This window comes from Balaenoptera borealis (assembly GCF_965194805.1).
Source record: "Balaenoptera borealis genome assembly, chromosome: 1".
Taxonomy (NCBI): domain Eukaryota; kingdom Metazoa; phylum Chordata; class Mammalia; order Artiodactyla; family Balaenopteridae; genus Balaenoptera; species Balaenoptera borealis.
This window is the reverse complement of record NC_138860.1, coordinates 62,516,323-62,540,896: the sequence shown is the minus strand read 5'-3', so window position 1 is coordinate 62,540,896 and position 24,574 is coordinate 62,516,323. Positions and strand designations below refer to the sequence as shown.

The following is a 24,574-nucleotide window of genomic DNA, read 5'->3' as shown; positions in this document are numbered from 1 at the left end:
TTCTCTTTCATCTTGAGAGCCAGTGAGACCCACGGGGAGCATGGTACTTCCTGCCTCAGTGGGGTGGGGAGGGGGTGGAGTTTTCTAGAACTGCCTGCTGCTGATGGGTAAGTCTAATCCTGGGGTTCAATATTAGGAAGCTCACTTGCCTGCGGATACACGCCATATCCTCCAACATCGGCTCTATTAACAATGATTATGATTCCATCTTGGGGGTGGGGAGGGGGTAAGTAGTGCTATTTATTAGTCTCCCTCAAACCCCCAACACTTCTCAGAAGCAAGTATCTTTTCTTATTCATCTCTGTATTAATACTGCACACTGTGTACACAATAAATGCTTGTTGCATTGAGTACAATTGAAGTGGCATCGCTTTACTGGCCTCAGTTGAGTGGGATGAACTAGGTGATCCCCAAGGTGTTTTTCAGTATAAATCTGCTCTGTCACTTTCAATCTGTCTTAGGTATAAATTAAAAGTACTTTCCCTTTCTTTTCTTTCCTTTTTTCAAATCACATAGAACTCTTCCAGGAGTCAACATTTTCAAATTTGGGAATTTAGTGGTATGCAACACATTGTTACCAGATAGCTATACATGAGTAAAGTCCCAGGAGGATTCCACTTTGGAACTTCAGTATTCTGTTGTCTTCGTTTTGGTGTATGAATTCCAAACATTCTTCAAATGACCTATAAACAAAGCCTAAAAAAAGAGAGAAACAGGAGAGCTTGGCTGGTAGGTTGGGGGTGGAGGGGTGTCGTCTTTCTGGCCTAATAGCTCCCAGGAGAATTTCCCAGTGTGAGGACAGGTCTCGGTCTCTGATTACTTTATGAATCCAAAGGGTCCCACGGATTACAACAACCAGGTGACTGCACTGCCCTGTGTTTGCTGAGCCCCTGCTTTTGTGGAAGTTTATGTGTACAAGATACAAGTCCATAATATCAACTAGGCAGGAGTGGGGTTTAAACCAACCCTCCCTGCTTGAGCCCAAGGAATCAGCCTCAGTGCAACCTGGGACTTCTCAGTCTTCGCGTTCACACTTCCCTGGCTGGCAGCAATATCCACATCCCTCGTTGAAAATATGGCTGGGAAAAAGAATGCCCAGTTTGGCCCCTCTGGTTTAATATGTACACTGAGGCCTGCCTACCTGGTGTAACATGAAGGTTATCAGGAAAGAACTTGTTTTCCAAATCGCTAACAGCTGCCAGTGCCTGGAAACCTCACCTCACCATTAGCAGCCCTCCCCTTCATTTTCAAGCATGAAGTCTCTAAGTCTATCCTGCTAAAAATTAAATGCCCTCGTAGAAGCCACATAGGAAGATACTGTCAGTCACTATCACTTGTGTGATACAAATGATCTGACGCTTTAACTGGCAGCTTAAATTCTAAATTCTCTTCCTTCTTGGTCCCTTGCAATCCTCGCACCTGCTAGATGGCTCCTCGGCTCATAACACCAGGCTCTCCCCTCCCCTGTCCTGTATGTCTTTCTAGCCAGAAACCCAGTGGTCTCAAAGCCCTAGTCCTGTCACCTGCCACACCACACCAACGCAAGCGTTATTCCCCCAGTTTCTTATAAATTCCAAGGCCATGCTCACCAGAATAAAGCATGATGTCCAGGCAGACAAAATAGAAAAATGCCTTGCTGAAGATATGCTCTTCTGCTACAGAAAGATCCCACAGCCACCCCAGCACCTGGATCAGTTGCTTGTATCTATGGATAAGAAAAGGTGGTAGGATTAAAAAATAGTGTGTGGGGAGAGAAGGAAGTTCAGTCCTGGTCTCAGTCCTGCCCAGCAATTCAGGACCAAATACGATTCTTCAACAGACTTCAAACCCACTCCTAAATCTCAAGTTGGCTCTCTGGTCAAACTGTCCTTTCCTGGACCTCTCTATCAGGGTGGTCAGAGTCAGGCCAAGTTGGCCTGCGTCTCTGGTCCCGGCTGCTATTCTCTGGACATTTGCCTCCCCTGTGAGACTGTTCCCTTTCTTCCACCTGGCAGTGGTGGAGGCCTGAGTCCCACAGTGGGGCTGACTGTCTGTCTCTCCTCCAGCCACTGGCCAGAGCAACCAGGTTAGAGGTGAGGCCTGTGAAAGAGTAGCGGTATCCCAAGGATGATGATTATCAGTTACATCAGCTTCTGGTAAACCTTACTTCCTGCCCCACCCTATGGCCGGGGTTAAGTAAACCCAGAACATTCCATTAATATGGCTTTCTTCCTCTAATTTTGGAAAATGGCTTGAGATAAATACCTGTTTTTCAAGAAGAGGGATTTACAAAGCCAGCAGAGGACCAGACAGTGTCTGTTGGGATTACGAAGCAATGACCACATCTTGTGGGCTCGAGAGCCTGGGAAGAAAACAATTCCAGTATATTTCTGGGCATTACTTGTATCTGCAAATTCTTTCTTGACCAGCCAGGGCTTACCTAAGTCAATGGCCAAGTCCAAGTGACCCATTAGGAGCTTGATATAGCCAAGTGTATCGGCCACGTAGGTCATGATTTCAACGCCCTCGCGTTTCAGGGGGAGGTTGAAGATGTGCTCCATGGTCATGACCTCATATTTGAACCACACGCCCTGGTAGCCGGCTAGATGGTGGTACAGTGAATAGTCCAGGTAGGCCTTAATGATCTGAAATGGCAGCAGTGGAGGAGAGGAGGAGAGACGGGGCAAGACTGGGATGGAACCCGAAGCAGAAAGCCCAGGATATCACCAATCATCTGCCAGTAAACATGGATTTATTAAGCTTGGGAATGGAGCTGGACATTCGGCAAAACCATAGGCTTAGATACAGAAATTAAGCTGAGTTTCTGCCACCTATTTAATGCATGATCCAGGACAAGCTCAATGGCCCCTTTTGTCCACACAGGGTCCTTAAACAAAATATAAGAATTTTAATTTTTGTGAAAAATAAAAGCAATAGCTTATATGTGTGGATATATGACTGCATACCAAAAAAGCCTGGAAGGATTCATTCCAAACTGTAAAAAGCAGTTACCTATTTGTTGCAGTTGGAGTAGAGATTTGAGGGACTTCTTACTTTATGCATTTCTGTGATGTTTAATTTATTGTTATAACAAGCATACATTGCTTTTGTTGTTTAACAATAAAGGAAGGTTGGTTTGGTTTGGTTTGCTTTCCAAAAAAATGTAAAGACTAGTTCTAAACTTAACTGGGGGATTGAAGAGAAGTTGGTTACTGTTTAAACAACTCTTCAATCTGGTGATGCTGTCATCGTTGATATGGTTCCTGGCAAACCCATGTGTGTTAAGAGCTTCTCTGACTATCCTCCTCTGGGCCGTTTTGCTGTTCGTGACATGAGACAGACAGTTGCTGTGGGTGTCATCAAAGCAGTGGACAAGAAGGCAGCTGGGGTTGGCAAGGTCACCAAGTCTGCCCAGAAAGTTCAGAAGGCTAAATGAATGTTATCCCCAATACCTGCCACCCCAGTCTTAATCAGTGGTGGAAGAACAGTCTTAGAACTGTTTGTCTCAACTGGCCAGTTAAGTTTAATAGCAAAAGACTGGTTAATGATAACCACGCATGGTAAAACCTTCAGAAGGAAGGGAGGATGTTTTGTGGACCATTTGTTTTGTGTGTAGCAGTTTTTCAGGAAAAATAGTGAAAGAACTTGAAATGGGCCAAAACAAAAAAAATTCAGTGGATGTCCTGTCTAGCTCACTCATCAAGGTTATCTCTGCCTTTCACTGCCTTTGGGAAACCTAGTAATAATGTAAATGATTCTTTTTCATAGAAATAGAAATGTTCGGTGGAATACAAGTGATTGTATTCTTGCCCTGTGATTAGACTAGTTTTGTATACATTCATAAATTAAATTCTCCTGGGAAACAGTTGTAACATCTTACTAGTTCTCTCACTAACTTTAATGAGCTCAATAACATCTTTGATGCGTGTTCTTTTACTTTTAATTTTTTTGGCCATGCTGCGCAGCTTGTGGGACTTTAGTTCCCTGACCAGAGATTGAACCCGGGCCCTCGGCTGTGAGAGCACTGAGTCCTAACCTCTGGACCGCTAGGGAATGATTTTATCTTTTTAAAAGAATTATCCTTTTACATTTTCCTTTTTCACCCTCATTCTCTTACAAGTACAATGTGGAGTTTTCCGAGGGAGAGTTATGTGACATTACAAGGAAGTGAAAGTAGAAGCAGATTGAGAATCTAGCTGTCTTCTGTGAAGTCAGACATTAAGGTATTTGCAAAAATGTAATACATGCCATTCTTCTCACAAAATTTTTTGTTTGGGGAAATAGAGTTTTTTTCAATGAAATTGTTAATTATGTTCATATGTCATGGGTTTATTTTCTCTAAAAAATATTTTTAAAGTATCTCAGTTTTTGTTTCTTATATGACAGTATCAATAGATACACTGCATAAAAATATATGATCCCATATAAAAAATATATATATAAACCCATATAAAAAGCTATTTGAGGTCCTCAATTATTAGAAGTATAAGGGGATCCTGGGACCAAAACGTTTGACAACTGCTAGCCTCAGCGGAACAATCTAGTCTGGAAGGTTTTTTTGAGTCTTCATGATTTTGAATTTTGATTGGCTTTCACTAGGCTTTTCTCTCCAAATGAGATTCAGAAACGTAAAAAGCAGCTACAGGGCTTCCCTGGTGGCGCAGTGGTTGAGAGTCTGCCTGCCAATGCAGGGGACACGGGTTCGAGCCCTGGTCTGGGAAGATCCCACATGCCGCGGAGCAACTGGGCCCGTGAGCCACAACTACTGAGCCTGCGCGTCTGGAGCCTGTGCTCGGCAACAAGAGAGGCCGCGATAGTGAGAGGCCCGCGCACCGCGATGAAGAGTGGCCCCCGCTCGCTGCAACTAGAGAAAGCCCTCGCACAGAAACGAAGACCCAACACAGCCAAAAATAAATAAATAAATTAAAAAAAAAAAAAAAAGCAGCTACAAAAATACCCTACCTGGAAATCATCTTGAGTTTCCAGGGCAGTATTCACTTGCATCAGAGCTGCCAGGTGGCAATAATACTTGTAGTGAAAAAAATAATTTAAGCCATAGATCTGCCACAGCAAGGAGAAGCAAGTGGTTTGCTGGTAAAGTTGCGCCAGCCTCTTCTTCCTATTAGATAAAGTACACACATGGGACATAAGAAGAAGGTATCGCCACCAGTATGCTTGAGGGAAGCGCAGGGGCAGAGCCTCACTACTGGCTTGGGGGTCAAAACAGACTTGAGTTTGAGGCCTGTTTCCTTTACGTGGAAATTAATATGCACGTTAATTTTTGTTTTCAGTTTCAGCACATAGTATTTTTTTATTGACACATAGTTGATTTACAATGTTGTGTTAATTTCTGCTGTACAGCAAAGTGATTCCGTTATACATATGTATATTGATACATTATTTTTTTAAAAATATTCTTTTCCATTATGGTTTATCACAGGATATTGAATATAGTTCCTTGTGCTATACAGTAGGAACTTGTTGTACATGCACATGAATCTTTATGAAGCACAATTTTTCCACCAGACAGTGGGGACCATAATACCTACTTTGTGATGATTAATTAAGGTAATTGATGTAACTCACCTGTCCCTTGTCAGTTCATTGCCATTTAAATGAAATTATTTAAAAAGCACATTTATATCATTTTATCACATGAGACTGATGACAACCCCGTAAGAAAGGAAGGAATAATTAACCCCATTTTACAAGAGCGGAAGGTGAGACTCAGACAGGTTAAGTAATTAAGTCAAAGTCACATAGCTAGAATGCGATGGTGCCAGGACTCCTGCCCTGGCCACCTCCAGCCTGGCCAGTCCAGTGTGTCATTTCCTCTGTTACACATGGTTGTCAGGAACTAGGTCTCAGCTCAACAAAGGAAATGAGCCTTTTAAACAACCCCATTTTGCTGTGGTCTGAATGCATCCCCCAAAATTCATAAGTTGAATTCTAACTCCCAAAAGTGACAGTAATAGTAGGTGGGGCCTTTAGGACATGATAAGGTTATGAGGGTGGAGCCTTCATGACTGGGATTAGAGCTCTTATAAAAGAGACCCCACAGAGTTCCCGGCCCCATTCCACCATGTGAGGATACGACAAGAAGTCTGCGACCCTGAAGAGGGCCCTGGCCCAGCCACGCTGGCACTAGGACCTCAGGCTTCCAGCCTCCAGAACTGTGAGCAATAAACTTCTGCTGTTAATAAGCCGTCCGGCCTGTGGTATTTTGTCACAGCAGTCCTAACAGACTAAAACACATTCTGACAACGGAGTGGAATGTCGCGGGAGATGGTGAACTTCCTGTGCTGGAATTATTCAAGGGAAGGATGGCTGACCACCTACCGAGAATGTTGGGGGTCTCAGCCTCAGCCTCCACAAGTCATTTAACTGGTAACGTAGCCCCCAATCTCCTCTATTTGTGATAAAATCGGATCCTAAACTGGCTGCAATATTAGTAATTTAACAAAGCCAAGAAAGCAAAATATAACTAGAAATAACTATCAAAAAGCAGATTTTAAATAAAGATGAGAAGAAAGGAAGATATCCTAGAGATTCTTAAAGAAGAATTCCAGGCACTTTCAGTTTAGACATTGATGGCATTCATTCTGTTGTGGAAATTATTTTTTAAAGTTTCTAAGGAAACATGGAGAAGGTAAAATCCCTAATAACATAGGGAGTTCATGAAGCTGTAGAAATTCTGACATTAAATATTGTTTCTTAATGTCCTTATTTTTGAGATGAGAACCTTTTGACTGGACAGCATTTTAAGCCAATTGTTCTGTAGTTTCTTCCTGATCATCACTGTTTCACCTTCTCCTCTTGTGCAGGTACTTCTTATTCCTTTTACAAAATGTGGTTGTACATTAGGCTTGTCAGATTTAGGGAATGAAAATATGGGATGCCAGGTTAAATCTGAATTTCAAAACAATTCTTTTAGAATGCATATGTCCTAAATATCTTGTGTGATATAAGGTATACTAAAAAAAAAATCATATATTATTGATCTGAACTTTAAATTCAACTAGGCATCCTTTATTTCATCTGGCAACCCTCTGTGTGACCCAAACTCCAATTCTCTCTTACCTCTCCAAGAGATCTCTGCGATCTTCTCCCCGCCTCTCCCCCTCCTGGTGTCTCCTGAGGCAGCAGGCTTAGATTCTCAGGAGCCTGTCCCCAGCCTGCAAAGGAGGTCAGCTGCACCTCATTTCCATCCCAGCCTCCCCCATAGACAAGGGAACACTTTCAGGAAACTGGGGAAGGCAGTTTTTGGTGGGGTTGCCAAAGAATTGCAGCAACTTGCCCATAGAAATAAATACTTGTATCTCAGGCAGAACCTGTGGGAAAATTGCAGCTGGCATCTCCCAAGATGGAAGAGATCTTCTAACAGCTCTCCAGATCCCCAACTAGGTGGCATCTCTCTTGGTATGAATTGCTAGGTAGGTGGAATATATTCTTAAAACTTTTATTGTGGAAAATTTCAAATGTGCACACACAGTAAAACAGAAAAGTATAATGAGCCACATGTACCCAGCATCTAGCTTCAGCAACTATCAACATTCTTATTACATCTGTCCTTCTACTCACTGTTTCCTTCTCCTACCCCACCTCATTATTTTTTATAGTTCTTTTATAGATAAAATTTACATACATTGAAATGTACATATCTTAATGGTATAATCTTGACCAATGGATACCCCATGTAACCCACGTATCTATAGAGTTACAAAAATGGGTGGGCTGTTTTGTCTTTTGGCAGATGTCTTCAGGACCTGCCATTTTTCTTTGGGGCAGGGACAATACCCAGGGTTTTAGCACTGAATTGGAAGAGGAATTGTGACTGAGGTTCTAGGAACAGGTGGTGCAGATTCCCATTGGAACATGGATGGCCAGAGGGGTTAGTGGGTAAGATGAGTGGGGAGGGGCACTGGAGCTCACCTTGCAAAGGGCTCCCTTAAGGTTTTGTCACTTGAACTCCCTTTGGCAAAAGCTGCCCGTTAAGTTGTTCTGAGGCAACCCAGCCCTGGCCTGGGAGCTCCTCTCCCACTCATCCCCTCCCCCACCAGCGAGCCACCAGGACTCCTTGCTCCCGCTAGAGGCCCAGGCTTTGGGGGCTGACTGTTGGACTATGTGTAGGTCTCTCTCTTCTGGGGAGTGAGATGAGATACCCAGCTCTCCCCAGCTCCTTCCTTACCCTGGAGGTGAGCTCTCTTGGGCCTGCTGCTTCTGATTCACATAATGAAAGTGTCTGTTTTTTTCAACATGAATCTGGAGAAACAAGGAGATTAAGTTGTAGGGAAAGATTCGATTGAGGCGCTTCAAGGCCTTCCTCAGCATTTTCTTGGCAAGCACCATCTGGCCCATGTTGAAACAGACCTACAAGGAGAAGAAAGGGGAAGAAAGGAAAAGAAGAAAAGCAGTGATTCTAGACTTGGTTGGTAGGTTCCAAAAATACATAGTTAAGGAATCTTATCCAGAAAAGGTCATTTAAGGCCCAGGAACAAAATCTCCCAGTGCCTGGCACAATCTGAAATGTTTCTTGGATGTGTCTGTGGAAGGATGGTTGAATGACTAGGACTTTACATCCTCATTGTTCATCATCTACCTCTGAGAAAACGTTTACCTATTCCTGTCCATTTTGGGAGGTTGTTAGAAAAACATTTCATAAAGCTGTCAACCGAGAGGCTAAAGAAGATCTTGCTGCAGACAAGTGATGGTGAGGAGGTTTGAGTCCCGGGGCTTGGGGTTCTGGAGTCTTGGAAAAGATTTCTGGCAGAGGATGGGAGGAGGATGTAGAAAGTATAGGGATGACTTCTACTACTTCTTCTACGTAAAGCCCCAGTGATAAAGAACAGATTAATCACGTTTCTAATGGTTTCTTACCTGACCCTTGAGGGTAAAAAAGGTAGTCCACTCAAAAGTCTTACTCCAAGATTTTTCCTTCTTGAGAATTTTCAGCAACCTCTCTCCCTCATTCAAATATACGTAAGCCTGCAACCAGCACAAGGAGTAGAAGGTATTGAGTCATCAGGGATCGGGACCACAGAGGGGCCATTGCCCCAGACCCTACTGAAGGAAGAGAAGCAGGACCACTCCAGCTCCCACCTCCATCTCTTCCTTCAGGTCCTGATCAGAGTCCTTCAAACTCTAGACACAAAGGGTGGGGAAAGTTCCTGCTGAAGATATGGGTCACCTTCATGTCCCTCTTGGTCCACTGAATCTCTCATTCTAGAGGATGAATCTAGAGACCTCCTCCTTTCCTCATGTTGTCACGTAAGTCACCTTACCTGGAGTTTTCCCCAGGGCAATTTCCCTCTTTGAGTAATTCCATCCCCAACCTCCCTATTTCCAACAGAGTACTCATGGCTCCTGAGAGCTTCCCCACATCTATGAGAAGCCAGCCTCTACTTTTGGAATGAGTTATGAACCACTCCCATTTCTTTTGCCAGGACCATCGTTGGGAAGTGGAAGAGGAAGGTAAGGCCCTGAGCAACCTTCCTCCCTTCATCTTCAACGTCCTATGACATCGTGAAGAGAGTCTTGGCACTTGTAAACACCAAGGCAAGGTCAGACTTGAAGAGTAAAATAAGGTGAGGGACTGTCCCCAAGTCTCATGCAGCCTAAGGCGTATGTGTGGGATGCAGAAAGGGGGAGACAAGGTTTCTTCGCTGGGAGACGGGGAAGCAAATGGCACATTTGGGGACCCTGCACTGGGGCTCTGCTTCCAATCATTGTTTTCCTGAACATTCGTCACTCCCTGGATAATGAGATGAGGGTGAGCACAGGTTTAGCAAGTTAGCCCCCAAGGCTGCCTAAACCTTCTCTTCCTGGGACTCACTGGCCACACCACTGCCTTCTTCACATATGTGTATAAAATATGCACAGGAGCCTTTTGTTCATAAATATTTGAGAGAACCACAGCTTACTGACATTTTTAATGGTTTAATTTTAAAATTTTATATAAATCTAAGATGTGGAGTTTAATTAGGCCACAACTGTAAAATCTGAAACAGTCCACAAGTGCAGGCATGAAGGGTGGCAGCCATGGCTACTCGGGCGTGGAAAGCTCTGCCCAGAAAGGCATTTCCTCAAGTGAGTTCGTGGAAGCTTAGTCAGGCAGCTGTTCTATGCAAAGTGATCTAAGGTCAAATAAGTTTGAGAGAAAAAATACGTCCCAGTCCTAGCCCAACCCTCTGGGAGATTTCTATGGATCTTAGCATATTAAGGCCCTGAAATATCTGTAGTACAGAAATCTATTTAGCTTTATTCAGCTCAGCGCTTCCCAACTTACTTAACAATAAATTCTTTTATTTCATTATATGTATCAAATCCTCACATTTCTAAGGGCATATTGCCCTGGAAGGTTATTTACAATTATCCTAGAGAAATATTCACTAGGGCTTTGGTGGCCTAAAGGTATGTATGATAATTTAGCACGAGTTACATGAAGACCAAAGTGAGTGAGCCCCTTCAGGGATCACAAGACTAAAACTAGATTTGTGCTTATTCAAAGACCTACAGGTATTTGTGCTGACAGATACTTGGGGAAGACAGAGAGCAAATGCGGCTGGGACATTACTGAGGAAGACTCTACTGAAACTGAAGAGTTGAAACCAGGGTCCCATGTAGGTAGACAGTTCATAGCAAGTTTCTAATGATGGCAGTGTTTTAAATGATGTATAATGGTAGTTGTGGTTTGTTCTGACTTTTTCACAATCTCAGGTCATTTCCTTTCAGAGCAATTTGATTTTCAAAGAAGGGGGTGCTGCTCGGAATCAAGAACATGAAGTAATAATAAAAAAAAAACAAACACTAGAGCTTCCTTTCTGGTCCTGTGGTCTGTAGGTCTGTCTCAAAAGTGGAGGGGGGGCTTCCCTAGTGGTGCAGTGGTTAAGAATCTGCCTGCCAATGCAGGGGACATGGGTTCGAGCCCTGGTCTGGGAAGATCCCACATGCCGCGGAGCAACTGGGCCCGTGAGCCACAATTACTGAGCCTGCGTGTCTGGAGCCTGTGCTCCGCAACAAGAGAGGCCGCGATAGTGAGAGGCCCGCGCACCGCGACGAAGAGTGGCCCCCGCTTGCCACAACTAGAAGAAAGCCCTCGCACAGAAACGAAGACCCAACACAGCCATAAATAAATAAATAAATAAATAAATAAATAAATAATAAATAAAAATAGATACATAAAAGAACCCTGACAACTTAGAAATTAAAAAGCACTCCCCTAAATAACTAATTATAAAAAAAAAAAAAAAAAAAAAACTGGAGTGGATCTGGGCAGAAACAGCTTACCATATAATTATCACCCAAGATGAGATAAGCAGACGCAAGTTCTAGGAAGTAATATAAGGCTTTGTTGTTTTCTCCCAAAGCCAGAAAATGGTGAGCCAGAGGCATGATGACAATCTCTAGGATTTCCTCACACTGGCAAGATTCCAGAGGGATGATGTCATTCTCAGATGTCCTCATTTTTGATATAATGATGTCAAAGAAACTCAAGATCTTTTCTCTTATTTCTTCAGAACTGTCCAAATGCAGAAATAAATAGGAGTAATAATTTGTAGATATAGTATAGTGTTTGATATGAAGAGATCTTCAAAAACAAATAAAAGAGCAAGATAAGAAAATCTAATGTAGATTTCTTCCATTTGGTGGTGGTTTTAGCATCTGTAAAACAACTCAGGAAGTGTGCATCAGATACTATTATCTAGGTACTTCAAAGAGGAGCTACAGGGACTTCCCTGGTGGCACAGTGGTTAAGACTCTGCACTCCTAATGCAGAGGGTCTGGTTTCGATCCCTGGCCAGGAAGCTAGATCCCACATGCATGCATGCCGCAACTAAGGAGCTGGTGAGCCACAACTAAGGAGCCCGCCTGTCACAACTAAGGAGGTTATATTGCTGCAACTACTGAGCCCACGTGCTCTGGAGCCTGTGTGCCACAACTAGAGAGAAGCCCACACACCAAAATGAAGAGCCTGCTTGCCGCAATGAAAGATCCCACATGCCACAACTGAGGAGCCCGCCTGCCATAACTAAGACCCAGCGCAACGAAATATGTAAATAAATATTTAAAACAAAACAAAACAAAAAAACCCAAAGAGGAGCTACAGCAGAGGATATGGGGGAGGGGGTCTGTCCTGGGAAGGGCCCATAGGTTCCCGCTCCATTACATAACTACTGACCAAACTCACCACACACACCCTCTGATTTGTGCCTAAAAGACCCAGAGTACTGACCAGACAAATGATTCTAACAGTGTTCTGAATTTAATGCCAGTTGTTCATGCTCTACCTCCTAAACAATTATAGAAGCCTGTACCTGAGATTTTCAGAAAATATTTCAGATCTCTTAGAAGTCTCTATTCTGGAAAAGGTGATCTCTTCTTCAGCTGGAAAATAAACAAACAAGTGAGTTGTATGGGTCATTGAAATGTTCAGGTGGCAGAGATGTCTGGTGTCCACTGAAGCTTCCTGTTCCCCTTCCACGACAAAGTTGTTGTTGCCCAGCCAGGATCTGCATTTTCCAGTCCCCACTGCATCTTAAGTGAAGACGTGTTTAGTTTGAAAATGGGATTCCATCAGAAGTAATATATGTCACCTCTGAATTGAGGTGGTTAGATATCTTCCCCATCTTCTCCTTCCACAGGAAAACAAATTAACTGTGGGGATCTAAGGGATAGCAAATCTACAACATAGTCAGGGAGGCTGGGTCCCTGACTGACTGTGTTCAAGGCTATTTGACAACATTCTCATTGGATCATTACCTGGGCAGAAAAAAAACTGTCATTCGACAGTGTTAACCCACTGAAATGTTGGGGTTTGTTTTAGATGGTAACATTATCCTAACTAATTTACCCTGCAGTAATTCAAACTATGAATTAATGATGATGAAGAAAGCGATGTCAGCTTCTAATGGAGAAATACAGACAATTAATGGAATACCCCAAAGGGCTAACTTAAGGGCTGAGAGCCTTGAATTTAAAACCTTCAGTCTATCTAGACTTCAATAGGTTAGAAAATTCCATAATGATCTTAAAACAGAAAACAAATGAGGATTGTTGAATCTAGCCACTTATCCATTCAGGGAGAAGGAAGAATCCTAAAGAGGGAAAGGGCCTTGTCTCAGATCATATATCTGTTCATGATGGAGATCTCCTGACTCCAAGGTGAATGCATTACTCCACAGATCTTTTAATTTATAAAATTCAGTTTCAGCATCTATTGATACTTATCACCTTCTTCTGAAAGCTTTCTGTACCCTTGCCCCATAGAATTAGTGCCCCAACTTGTGTGTGCCCATTGACCCATGCAGACCTCTATCATCATCCTTTATCACACTGTATGAGGATTAATTTGCCCACCTCTCCTAGTCTGCTGTCTAGTTTATCTCTAGTGACTAGAGGCTGAATAAATTGAATTATGCCTTTATCCTCCTATTCCTCTAAAACTTTCTTGTCAGGGTTACCAGTGACAACCAAGTTGCCAAATCCAAATGTTACATCTTTGTCTGCATCTTATTACCCCTCTTGGCAGCATTTACGACAATTGACCACTCCCTTTTTTCACCGGCTTTCATAATACCCATTCCCTTGTTTCCCTCCCTCATTGTCTGCTCACTTTGCTGGCTCCTACTCCTCTATCAATGTTCCAAATTTTGGTAAGCCTCAGTTTGCTGTGGGCTCCTTTCTCCAACCAAATTTCTCCCTAGATAATTTCACCTGCCCATGACTTTAAATTCTACCCATATGACAACGACTTTTGGTTTTACATCTTTAAGACCTGACATCAACCCTTACCTACCGACTCATACATCCAAGTGTCTCCTTGGCAGCTACCACGTGGATGCCTAATTTCAAAATTAAAATGATCTAAACAGAACTCTTGAATCTCTTTTCCATAAACCTATATACACCAACGTTTCGCCTGTCTTAGTAAGCATCACTGCCGTATTCATTTCTCAAGGCATCACTGCCATATTCATCTCCTCAAGGCAAAAACCTAGACAATGTCCTTGATTCTTTTCTTTCCCTCACCCCTATCCCCATTCAGTCCATCAGAAAGTCCCATTATGTCTACTCCAATACATATCTGAATCCATCTTCTTCTGTCAATCTTCTTTATAGCACCACCCTAGTCCATCACCAAATTTCATCTAGACAAGTGTGAAAAACTGATCTCCCTCCTATTCCTATCCTCTTCAATCTGTTTTCTATAAAGAAGGCAGAGTACGTTCTTAAAAACATGATTCAGGACTTCCCTGGCGGCGCAGTGATTAAGAATCCACCTGCCAATGCAGGGGACACCGGTTCGAGCCCTGGTCCGGGAAGATCCCACATGCTGTAGAGCAACTAAGCCCATGTGCCACAACTACTGAGCCTGAGTTCTAGACCCCGTGCTCCACAACGAGAGAAGCCACCGCAATGAGAGAAGCCACTGCAATGGGAAGCCCATGCACCGCAGTGAAGAGTATCCCCCGCTCGCCACAACTAGAGACAAAAAAAAAAAAAAAAAAGCCCACGCACAGCAATGAAGACCCAATGCAGCCAAAAATAAATAAATGAAATAATAATTAAAAAAAAAAAAGATTCAGATCTCAGTGGCAGAAATTGCTTGTTTCCTATCTCAACTTCCATTGTCCCTTTTCTCCTTAGTAATAGAACTCAATGTTACTTGGGGAAGCTACATTTTCCAACCTCCCTTGCAACTGGATATATAGCCATGTGACGTATTGTATTGTATTGTATTGTATTGTATTGGTCCTTGAGATATAAGGGGAGTATTGGGTAGGAAGAATTCTAGAAAACTACTGAAAAAGGAAGGGGCATCCCTTTCATTTTTTGGTTTCTTTTCTCCTCCTTCTAGTGTTAAATGTGAACATGATGGCTGGAACTCCAGCTACCATTTTGAACCAAGGATCTCTGATGATCATGAAGCCTCCATACCAGTCCCAGTGATGAGACAAGCATTTTACATAGAGAGAAATACATTTAGGAACTTTAATAATAAATTTAAGCCACTCTAGCTGGGTCCTTGTTATATGCAGCCAATACTAATTCTAATCAATATTTCTCTAATGTGTTCTAATCCATTTGGAATAAAATTCAGAATATTTCTCAAGGCCTCCAAGTCCCCCTGATGCTTCTATTAATTAATTTGTTTATTGTCTATCAGTCTCCATTAAAATTCAATATATGAGAATAGACACATCTGCCATTTTCACCACTATATCCCCAATGCCTAGATCACTGCCTGACACATAACAGATACTCAATAAATGTGTGTTTTTTGGAAAAAAAAAAATCAATGATTAAAAATAAAATGCTATTCCTTCTTCAACATCCTATATGTTTTGTTTTATATTTCAAATTGTAATAGTGATAGAATGAGATGTGGCGAAAAGCAATATTGGCTAAATAAAGCAAATAAAGTCAAGATATATAAGATATGATTTTTGTCATATCATTTACCCCTTGGGTGAATCATATTATTTTTAGGTCTCAATTTTCTTCATTTATGAAGGAAATATATTAAAAGTTCCCTACTTCAAAGAGGATCTGTAAAAATCAAAAGAAAAGAAATATACGGAATGCTTGTAGGTTCTCAGAAGAAAGGAGAAAAGCAAAGATAGTACTTGCTCACCTGTGGTTTCAAAGACTCAGAAATAAGACTTCAAGTTCAAGGTGAAAAACTGACCTCTTTTATTTATCTCCTGACCTCCAGGTCCAGCACATTTTACCCCATTAAAACAAGAATAAAATAATTTTTAAAAGCATAAATTCACAATATACAGAATGGAAGGGGTCAATTCCTATCTTAGGGCCATTACCCTGGCCCTCCCCTCTGCCTAGAATGCTTTTCCCCAGCCATCCATACAATAAAATCCCTCACTTCCTTTGCCTTTCCATGAATTTTACCTCTCACTGAGGGCTACCCTAATGACTCTGCACTCCTAATTTCCCTTGCCCTACACAACATTCTTTTCTGGTTTTCTCCTTGGGATCACTTATACATACTACAAAATTTACTTCTTTGTTAATGTTTTCTCTCCATTGTCTGCTTCTCCCCAATAGAACGCTGTTTTGTTCCCTGATGCATCTAAGGTGCCTAGAGCACTGTCTGGCACATATCAGAAACCCAATAAATATTTGCTGAATGAGTAAATGAAACATTAAATGAGATTTCAGCACATGTCAAGGAGATCAAGGAATGAGAGGAGTGCTCCCTGAAGAATTAGGTGGAGCAAGTGGAACGAAAGAGCCCAGGAGGGAGCCCACGGGCTGTTGATCCTTGGAATGGATCAAGAGTCAGAAAATAAGTTTTTAGGAAGGACATGAGGATTGATAGAGAATTGAAAAGGTAATCAACTTCCTCACTATCTGATTCATAGCTAATGCTGTGTCCTTGAACCTCTTATGATATGTCCTTCTCCAGCATTTCTTAAAAGCATACCTCATGGACTTCCCTGGTGGCACAGTGGTTAAGAATCTGCCTGCCAATGCAGGGGACACAGGTTTGAGCCCTGGTCCGGGAAGTTCCCACATGCCTCAGAGCAACTAAGCCCATGAACCACATCTACTGAGCCTGCACTCTAGAGCCCGTGCTCTGCAACAAGAGAAGCCACCACAATGAGAAGCCAGTGCACTACAACGAAGAGTAGACCCACTTGCCGCAACTAGAGAAGGCCTGCACACAGCAACAAAGACCCAATGCAGCCAAAAATAAATAAATAAATAAAATAAAATAAAAATAATTATATAAAAAAAACCATACCTCACACTTCGGGAGATTCACGGGTAATGGACAGAGTGTCCAGCCAAGACTGAAGCAGGATATTATAAAGAAGACATTGCAAAAAAAAAGTTTCCTAGAAACTCTAGGAAAAATAAACTTCTGTTAAGAAATCTATTCACAAGGAGGAAACAAGATGGCGGAGTAGAAGGACATGCTCTCACTCCCTCTTTTGAGAACAACAGAATCACAACTAGCTGCTGGACAATCATCAACAGGAAGACACTGGAACTCACCACAAAAGATACCCCACATCCAAAGACAAAGGAGAAGCCACAATGAGACGGTAGGAGGGGTGCAATCACAGTAAAATCAAATCCCATAACAGCTGGGTGGGTGACTCACAGACTGGAGAACACTTATACCACAGAAGTCCACCCACTGGAGTGAAGGTTCTGAGCCCCACGTCAGGCTTCCCAACCTGGGGTTCTGGCAATGCAAGGAGGAATTCCTAGAGAATCAGACTTTGAAGCCTAGTGGGAATTTATTGCAGGACTTTGACAGGACTGGGGGAAACAGAGACCCCACTCTTGGAGGGCACACACAAAGTAGTGTGCGCATCAGGACCCAGGGGAAGGAGCAGTGACCCCAGGGGAGACTGAACCAGACCTACATGCTAGTGATGGAGGGTCTCCTGCAGAGGCGGCGGGTGGCTGTGGCTCACTGTGGGGACAAGGGCACTGGCAGCAGAAGTTCTGGGAAGTACTCCTTGGCGTGAGCCCTCCCAGAGTCTGTCATTAGCCCCATCAAAGAGCCCAGGTAGGCTCCAGTGTTGGGTTGCCTCAGGCCAAACAACCAACAGGGAGGGAACCCAGCCCCACCCATCAGCAGTCAAGTGGATTAAAGTTTTCCTGAGCTCTACCCACCAGAGCAACAGTCAGCTCTACCCACCACCAGTCCCTCCCATCAGGAAACTTACACAAGCCTCTTACATAGCCTCATCCACCAGAGGGCAGACAGCAGAAGCAAGAAGAACTACAATCCTGCAGCCTGTGGAACAAAAACCACATTCACAGAAAGATAGACAAGATGAAAAGGCAGAGGGCAATGTACTGGATGAAAGAACAAGATAAAACCCCAGAAAAACAACTAAATGAAGTGGAGATAGGCAACCTTCCAGAAAAAGAATTCAGAATAATGATAGTGAAGATGATCCAGGACCTCGGAAAAAGAATGGAGGCAAAGATCGAGAAGATGCAAGAAATGTTTAACAAAGGCCTAGAAGAATTAAAGAACAAACAAACAGAGATGAACAATACAATAACTGAAATGAAAACTACACTAGAAGGAATCAATAGCAGAATAACTGAGGCAGAAGAACGGATAAGTGACCTGGAAGACAGAATGGTGGAATTCACTGCTGCAGAACAGAATAAAGAAAAAAGAATGAAAAGAAATGAAGAGACCTCTGGGACAACATTAAATGCAACAACATTCGCATTATAGGGGTCCCAGAAGGAGAAGAGAGAGAAAGGACCCGAGAAAATATTTGAAGAGATTATAATTGAAAACTTCCCTAACATGGGAAAGGAAATAGCCACCCAAGTCCAGAAAGCACAGCATGTCCCATACAGGATAAACCCAAGGAGAAACACGCCAAGACACATAGTAATCAAACTGGCAAAAATTAAAGACAAAGAGAAATTATTGAAAGCAGCAAAGTAAAAACGAAAAATAATATACAAGGGAACTTCCATAAGGTTAACAGCTGATTTCTCAGCAGAAACTCTACAAGCCAGAAGGGAGTGGCATGATATACTTAAAGTGATGAAAGGGAAGAACCTACAACCAAGATTACTCTACCTGGCAAGGATCTCATTCAGATTCGCTGGAGAAATCAAAAGCTTTACAGACAATCAAAAGCTAAGAGAATTCAGCACCACCAAACTAGTTCTACAACAAATGCTAAAGGAACTTCTCTAAGTGGGAAACACAAGAGAAGAAAAGGACCTACAAAAAAAACCCCAAAACAATTAAGAAAATGGTCATAGGAACATACATATCGATAATTATCTTAAACGTGAATGGATTAAATGCTCCAACCAAAAGACACAGGCTTGCTGAATGGATACAAAAACAAGACCCATATATATGCTGTCTACAAGAGACCCACTTCAGACCTAGAGACACATACAGACTGAAAGTGAGGGGATGGAAAAAGATATTCCATGCCAATGGAAATCAAAAGAAAGTTGGAGTAGCAATACTCCTATCAGATAAAATAGACTTTAAAATAAAGAATGTTACAAGAGACAAGGAAGGACACTACATAATGATCAAGGGATCAATCCAAGAAGAAGATATAACAACTATAAATATATATGCACCCAACATAGGAGCACCTCAATACATAAGGCAACTGCTAACAGCTATAAAAGAGGAAATCTACAGTAACACAATCATAGTGGGGGACTTTAACACCTCACTCACACCATCAGACAGATCATCCAAAATGAAAATAAATAAGGAAACAGAAGCTTTAAATGACACAATAGACCAGATAGATTTAATTGATATTTATAGGACATTCCATCCAAAAACAGCAGATTACACGTTCTTCTCAAGTGTGCACGGAACATTCTCTAGGATAGATCACATCTTGGGTCACAAATCAAGCCTCAGTAAATTTAAGAAAATTGAAATCATATCAAGCATCTTTTCTGACCACAACGCTATGAGATTAGAAATGAATTACAGGGAAAAAAACGTAAAAAACACAAACACATGAAGGCAAAACAATACATTACTAAATAACCAAGAGATCACTGAAGAAATAAAAAAGTACCTAGAGACAAATGACAATAAAAACACGATGATCCAAAACCTATGGGATGCAGCAAAAGTAGTTCTAAGAGGGAAGTTTATAGCTATACAAGCCTACCTCAAGAAACAAGAAAAATCTCAAATAAACAATCTAATCTTACACCTAAAGGAACTAGAGAAAGAAGAACAAACAAAACCCAAAGTTAGCAGAAGGAAAGAAATCATAAAGGTCAGAGCAGAAATAAATGAAATAGAAACAAAGAAAACAACAGCAAAGATCAATACAACTAAAAGCTGGTTCTTTGAGAAGATAAACTAAATTGATAAACCATTAGCCAGACTCATCAAGAAAAAGAGGGAGAGGACTCAAATCAATAAAATTAGAAATGAACAGGGAGAAGGTACAACAGACACCGCAGAAATACAAAGCATCCTAAGAGACTACTACAACAACTCTATGCCAATAAAATGGACAACCTGGAAGAAATGGACAAATTATTAGAAAGGTATAACCTTCCAAGACTGAACCAGGAAGAAAGAGAAAATATGAACAGACCAATCACAAGTAATGAAATTGAAACTGTGATTAAAAATCTTCCAACAAACAAAAGTCCAGGACCAGATGGCTTCACAGGTGAATTCTATCAAACATTTAGAGAAGCGCTAACACCCATGCTTCTCAAACTCTTCCAAAAAATTGCAGAGGAAGGAACACTCCTAAACTCATTCTATTAGGCCACCATCACCCTGATACCAAAACCAGACAAAGATACTACAAAAAAAGAAAATTACAGACCAATATCACTGATGAACATAGATGCAAAAATCCTCAACAAAATACTAGCAAACAGAATCCAACAACACAAAAGGATCATACACCATGATCAAGTGGGATTTATCCCAGAGATGCAAGGATTCTTCAATATACGCAAATCAATCAATGTGATACATCATATTAGCAACTTGAATACTAAAAACCATATGATCATCTCAATAGATGCAGAAAAAGCTTTTGACAAAATTCAACACCCATTTATGATAAAAACTCTCCAGAAAGTGGGCATAGAGGGAACCTACTTCAACATAATAAAGGCCATATACGACAAACCCACAGCAAACATCATTCTCAACAGTGAAAAACTGAAAGCATTCCCTCTAAGATCAGGAACAAGACAAGGATGTCCACTCTCACCACTATTATTCAACATAGTTTTGGAAGTCCTAGCCATGGCAATCAGAGAAGAAAAAGAAATAAAAGGAATACAAATTGGAAAAGAAGAAGTAAAACTGTCACTGTTTGCAGATGACATGATACTATACATAGAGAATCCTAAAGATGCCACCAGAAAACTATTAGAGCTAACCAATGAATTTGGTAAAGTTGCAGGATACAAAATTAATGCACAGAAATCTCTTGCATTCCTAGACACTAATGATGAAAAATCTGAAAGAGAAATTAAGGAAACACTCCCATTTACCATTGCAACAAAAAGAATAAAATGCCTAGGAATAAACTTACCTAGGGAGACAAAAGACCTGTATGCAGAAAACTATAAGACACTGATGAAAGAAATTAAAGATGATACAAACAGATGGAGAGATATACCATGTTCTTGGATTGGAAGAATCAATATTGTGAAAATGACTATACTACCCAAAGCAATCTACAGATTCAATGCAATCCCTATCAAATTACCAATGGCATTTTTTATGGAACTAGAACAAAAACTCTTAAAATCTGTATGGAGACACAAAAGACCCTGAATAGCCAAAGCAGTCTTTAGCAAAAAAAATGGAGTGGGAGGAATCAGACTCCTTGACTTCAGACTATACTACAAAGCTACAGTAATTAGGACAATATGGTACTGGCACAAAAACAGAAACATAGATCAATGGAACAAGATAGAAATCCCAGAGATAACCCCACACACCTATGGTCAACTAATCTATGACAAAGGAAGCAAGGATATACAATGGAGAAAAGACAGTCTCTTCAATAAGTGGTGCTGGGAAAACTGGACAGCTACATGTAAAAGAATGAAATTAGAACACCCTAACACCATACACAAAAATAAACTCAAAATGCATTCGAGACCTAAATGTAAGACCGGACACTATAAAACTCTTAGAGGAAATCATAGGAAGAACACTCTTTGACATAAAGCACAGCAAGATCTTTTTTGATCCACCTCCTAGAGTAATGGAAATAAAAACAAAAATAAACAAATAGGACCCAATGAAACTTCAAAACTTTTGCACAACAAAGGAAACCATAAACAAGACGAAAAGACAACCCTCAGAATGGGAGAAAATATTTGCAAACGAATCAGCGGACAAAGGATTAACCTCCAAAATATATAAACAGCTCATGCGGCTCAATATTAAAGAAACAAACAACCCAATCCAAAAATGGGCAGAAGACCTAAAGAGACATTTCTCCAAAGAAGACATACAGATGGCCAAGAAGCACATGAAAAGCTGCTCAACATCACTAATTATTAGAGAAATGCAAATCAAAACTAATGAGGTATCACCTCCCACCAGTTAGAATGGGCATCATCAGAAAATTTACAAACAACAAGTGCTGGAGAGGGTGTGGAGAAAAGGGAACCCTCTTGCACTGTTGGTGGGAATGTAAATTGATACAGCCACTATGGAGAACAGTATGGAGGTTCCTTAGAAAACTAAAAATAGAATTACCATATGATCCAGCAATCCCACTACTCAGCATATACCCAGAGAAAACCATAATTCAAAAAAACGCATGCACCCCAATGTTCATTGCAGCACTATTTACAATAGCCAGGTCATGGAAGCAACCTAAATGCCCATCGACAGATGAATGGATAAAGAAGATGTGACACATATATACAATGGAATATTACTCAGCCATAAAAAGGAACAAAATTGGGTCATTTGTTGAGACGTGGATGGATCTAGAGACTGTCATACAGAGTGAAGTAAGTCAGAAAGAGAAAAACAAATATCGTATATTAACGCATATATGTGGAACCTAGAAAAATGGTACCGATGAACTGGTTTGCAGGGCAGAAGTTGAGACACAGATGTAGAGAACAAACGTATGGACACCAAGGGGGGAAAGCCGCAGGTGGGTGTGAATGGTGGTGTTATGAATTGGGCGATTGGGATTTACATGTATACACTGATGTGTATAAAATTGATGACTAATAAGAAACTGCTGTATAAAAAATAAATAAAATATAATTCAAAAATTAAAAAAAAATCTATTCACAGTATATTACTACTTAGTTCTCTAATGGACAGCATTTTCATAGTCTTAATAATGTAAATACTTGATTGATTTATCTAATGATAGTTCTATAACAATATTGGAGGAGAGGTGCCCAAGCATGGTGTAATAGAGTTAAATTCTTACCTACCATAGCAAGACTAAAACAGATGATGTCAAATTTGATTTTTAAAAAAGTAGCATTAACATACCACTTAGTATATGGAAGTAATGACTAGAGGGAACAGCTAAGTTTAAAATGTTTGCCCCTGAGAAGAAATATTGAAGATACGTATGCAGGGCAGTAGGTCATGGGACTATTGCTTTTATGGTAAAACTTTCAGGAAATCTAAAAAATATCTTTATTTAAAGATGTCTAGTTGATACTCTTTTCAATAGGTGAAAAATTCTAAGGGAAATAATCAAGCCCTGGCCTCACTCAGGTGGAGGTTCTGTTGAAAGGACATCAGTAGACATGACTCAGAGATATCTGGTAACATATGCTCCAGAGTGAAACGGTTAAGGAACATTGGAGAACCTGAAATAACTGCAGTTGTTTCCTTTGGTGGCCCTAGCCAACCTGCTTAAGACCAATGAACTACTCAGGCTAACCTGTCTGCTAGCTGCCAGCTGATTTTACCCCTCACCAAATAAATAACTAAAACATACATATATAATATATGTAGTTTATATATAATTTGTTTATTTATATATATAACACATATATAAAATAAGACTCACTGATCCCACAGAGTCTGGAATACAGTAAGTCCCCTACATACGAATGAGTTCCGTTCCGAGAACATGTTCATCAAGTCCAATTTGTTCGTAAGTCCAACAAAGTTAGCCTTGGTACCCAACTAACACAATCATCTGTATAGTACTGTACTATAATAGGTTTATAATACTTTTAACACAAATAATACATAAAAAACAAACACAAAAATAAAGTATTTTTAATCTTACTGTACAGTACCTTGAAAAGTACAGTAGTACCAGCTACAACACTGCTGCTTTTATGCTTGCTTCTGGACATACTGGGCTTGTAATAAAGATACTGTACTACTGTACTCTATACAGTACTGTACAGTAAAGTACACAAAAGCACCACCACTTGTAGAGGATGCACACATGACAATGTACGCCAGACACGTGAACTAACTTACATGACTGGACATGCGAACGCACGTTCATATCTTTGAAAGTTCGCAACTTGAAGGTTCGTATGTAGAGGACTTACTGTATTCTTTCCCTTTTCTCTTATCTCTGTCAGTTGACTCTCTCCTATTAATGCTTTCATTGGTGCTTTGACTATGGCCCTGTGTTGGGATCCTTCACTGAAGATCCCTTGATCCAGTCATGCATCCTCTTCAGTTCTCCATCTCCTGCTCTCTTGGTGCCTGTTTTATTCTAGCAGCCCACTACTAGGGGTCTTCTCACACTCCTAGGGGTACTCTTGGTAACAACTTAAAATGATGCCAGGCTGGCTTTTTCTCCCAGGTGAGTTATATCTGATTTATAGGAAACCCTCACACATTCTTTCCCAAACTCCGGGAGGGCAGGTTGATCCTGGTGCAGCCACAGGCCACTCTGGCCTCATTAGGTGTGAGGTCTTCTGTGTCCTCTAACTGATTCCAGGGAAGACATCTTCCTAGCATTGAGGTGATAAAGGAAGCAACCCACTTGAGGAAGGTACACAGTACCTCCTCAGTTCTTGCCAAATCTCTCCACAAATCCTGGCCCTCTCCACACTATACCTCATTTTTATGTCTTGAATGTGGATGAAGGATACAATATTG

General features: G+C 41.2%; 1 protein-coding gene and 1 long non-coding RNA gene across 2 annotated transcripts in view; one reads left to right on the top strand and one right to left on the bottom strand.

The window, feature by feature from the left end:
* Positions 1–24,574, bottom strand: part of ADCY10 (adenylate cyclase 10) — a 106,484-nt gene that overhangs the window by 26,891 nt on the left and 55,019 nt on the right. Inside the window, exons 22-30 of the mRNA XM_082361222.1 lie at positions 12,294–12,363; positions 11,266–11,497; positions 8,857–8,964; positions 8,168–8,349; positions 4,942–5,098; positions 2,420–2,624; positions 2,245–2,341; positions 1,590–1,705; positions 579–696 (exon numbers count right to left, since the gene is read on the bottom strand). Of these exons, the coding sequence (XP_082217348.1) occupies positions 579–696; positions 1,590–1,705; positions 2,245–2,341; positions 2,420–2,624; positions 4,942–5,098; positions 8,168–8,349; positions 8,857–8,964; positions 11,266–11,497; positions 12,294–12,363 (1,285 nt within the window). The remainder of the gene's footprint in view (positions 1–578; positions 697–1,589; positions 1,706–2,244; positions 2,342–2,419; positions 2,625–4,941; positions 5,099–8,167; positions 8,350–8,856; positions 8,965–11,265; positions 11,498–12,293; positions 12,364–24,574) is intronic.
* On the top strand, positions 5,123–11,147 carry LOC309613836. The gene is made up of 2 exons (XR_014235908.1): positions 5,123–7,412; positions 9,097–11,147. It is a non-coding gene; the product is annotated as an uncharacterized lncRNA (long non-coding RNA).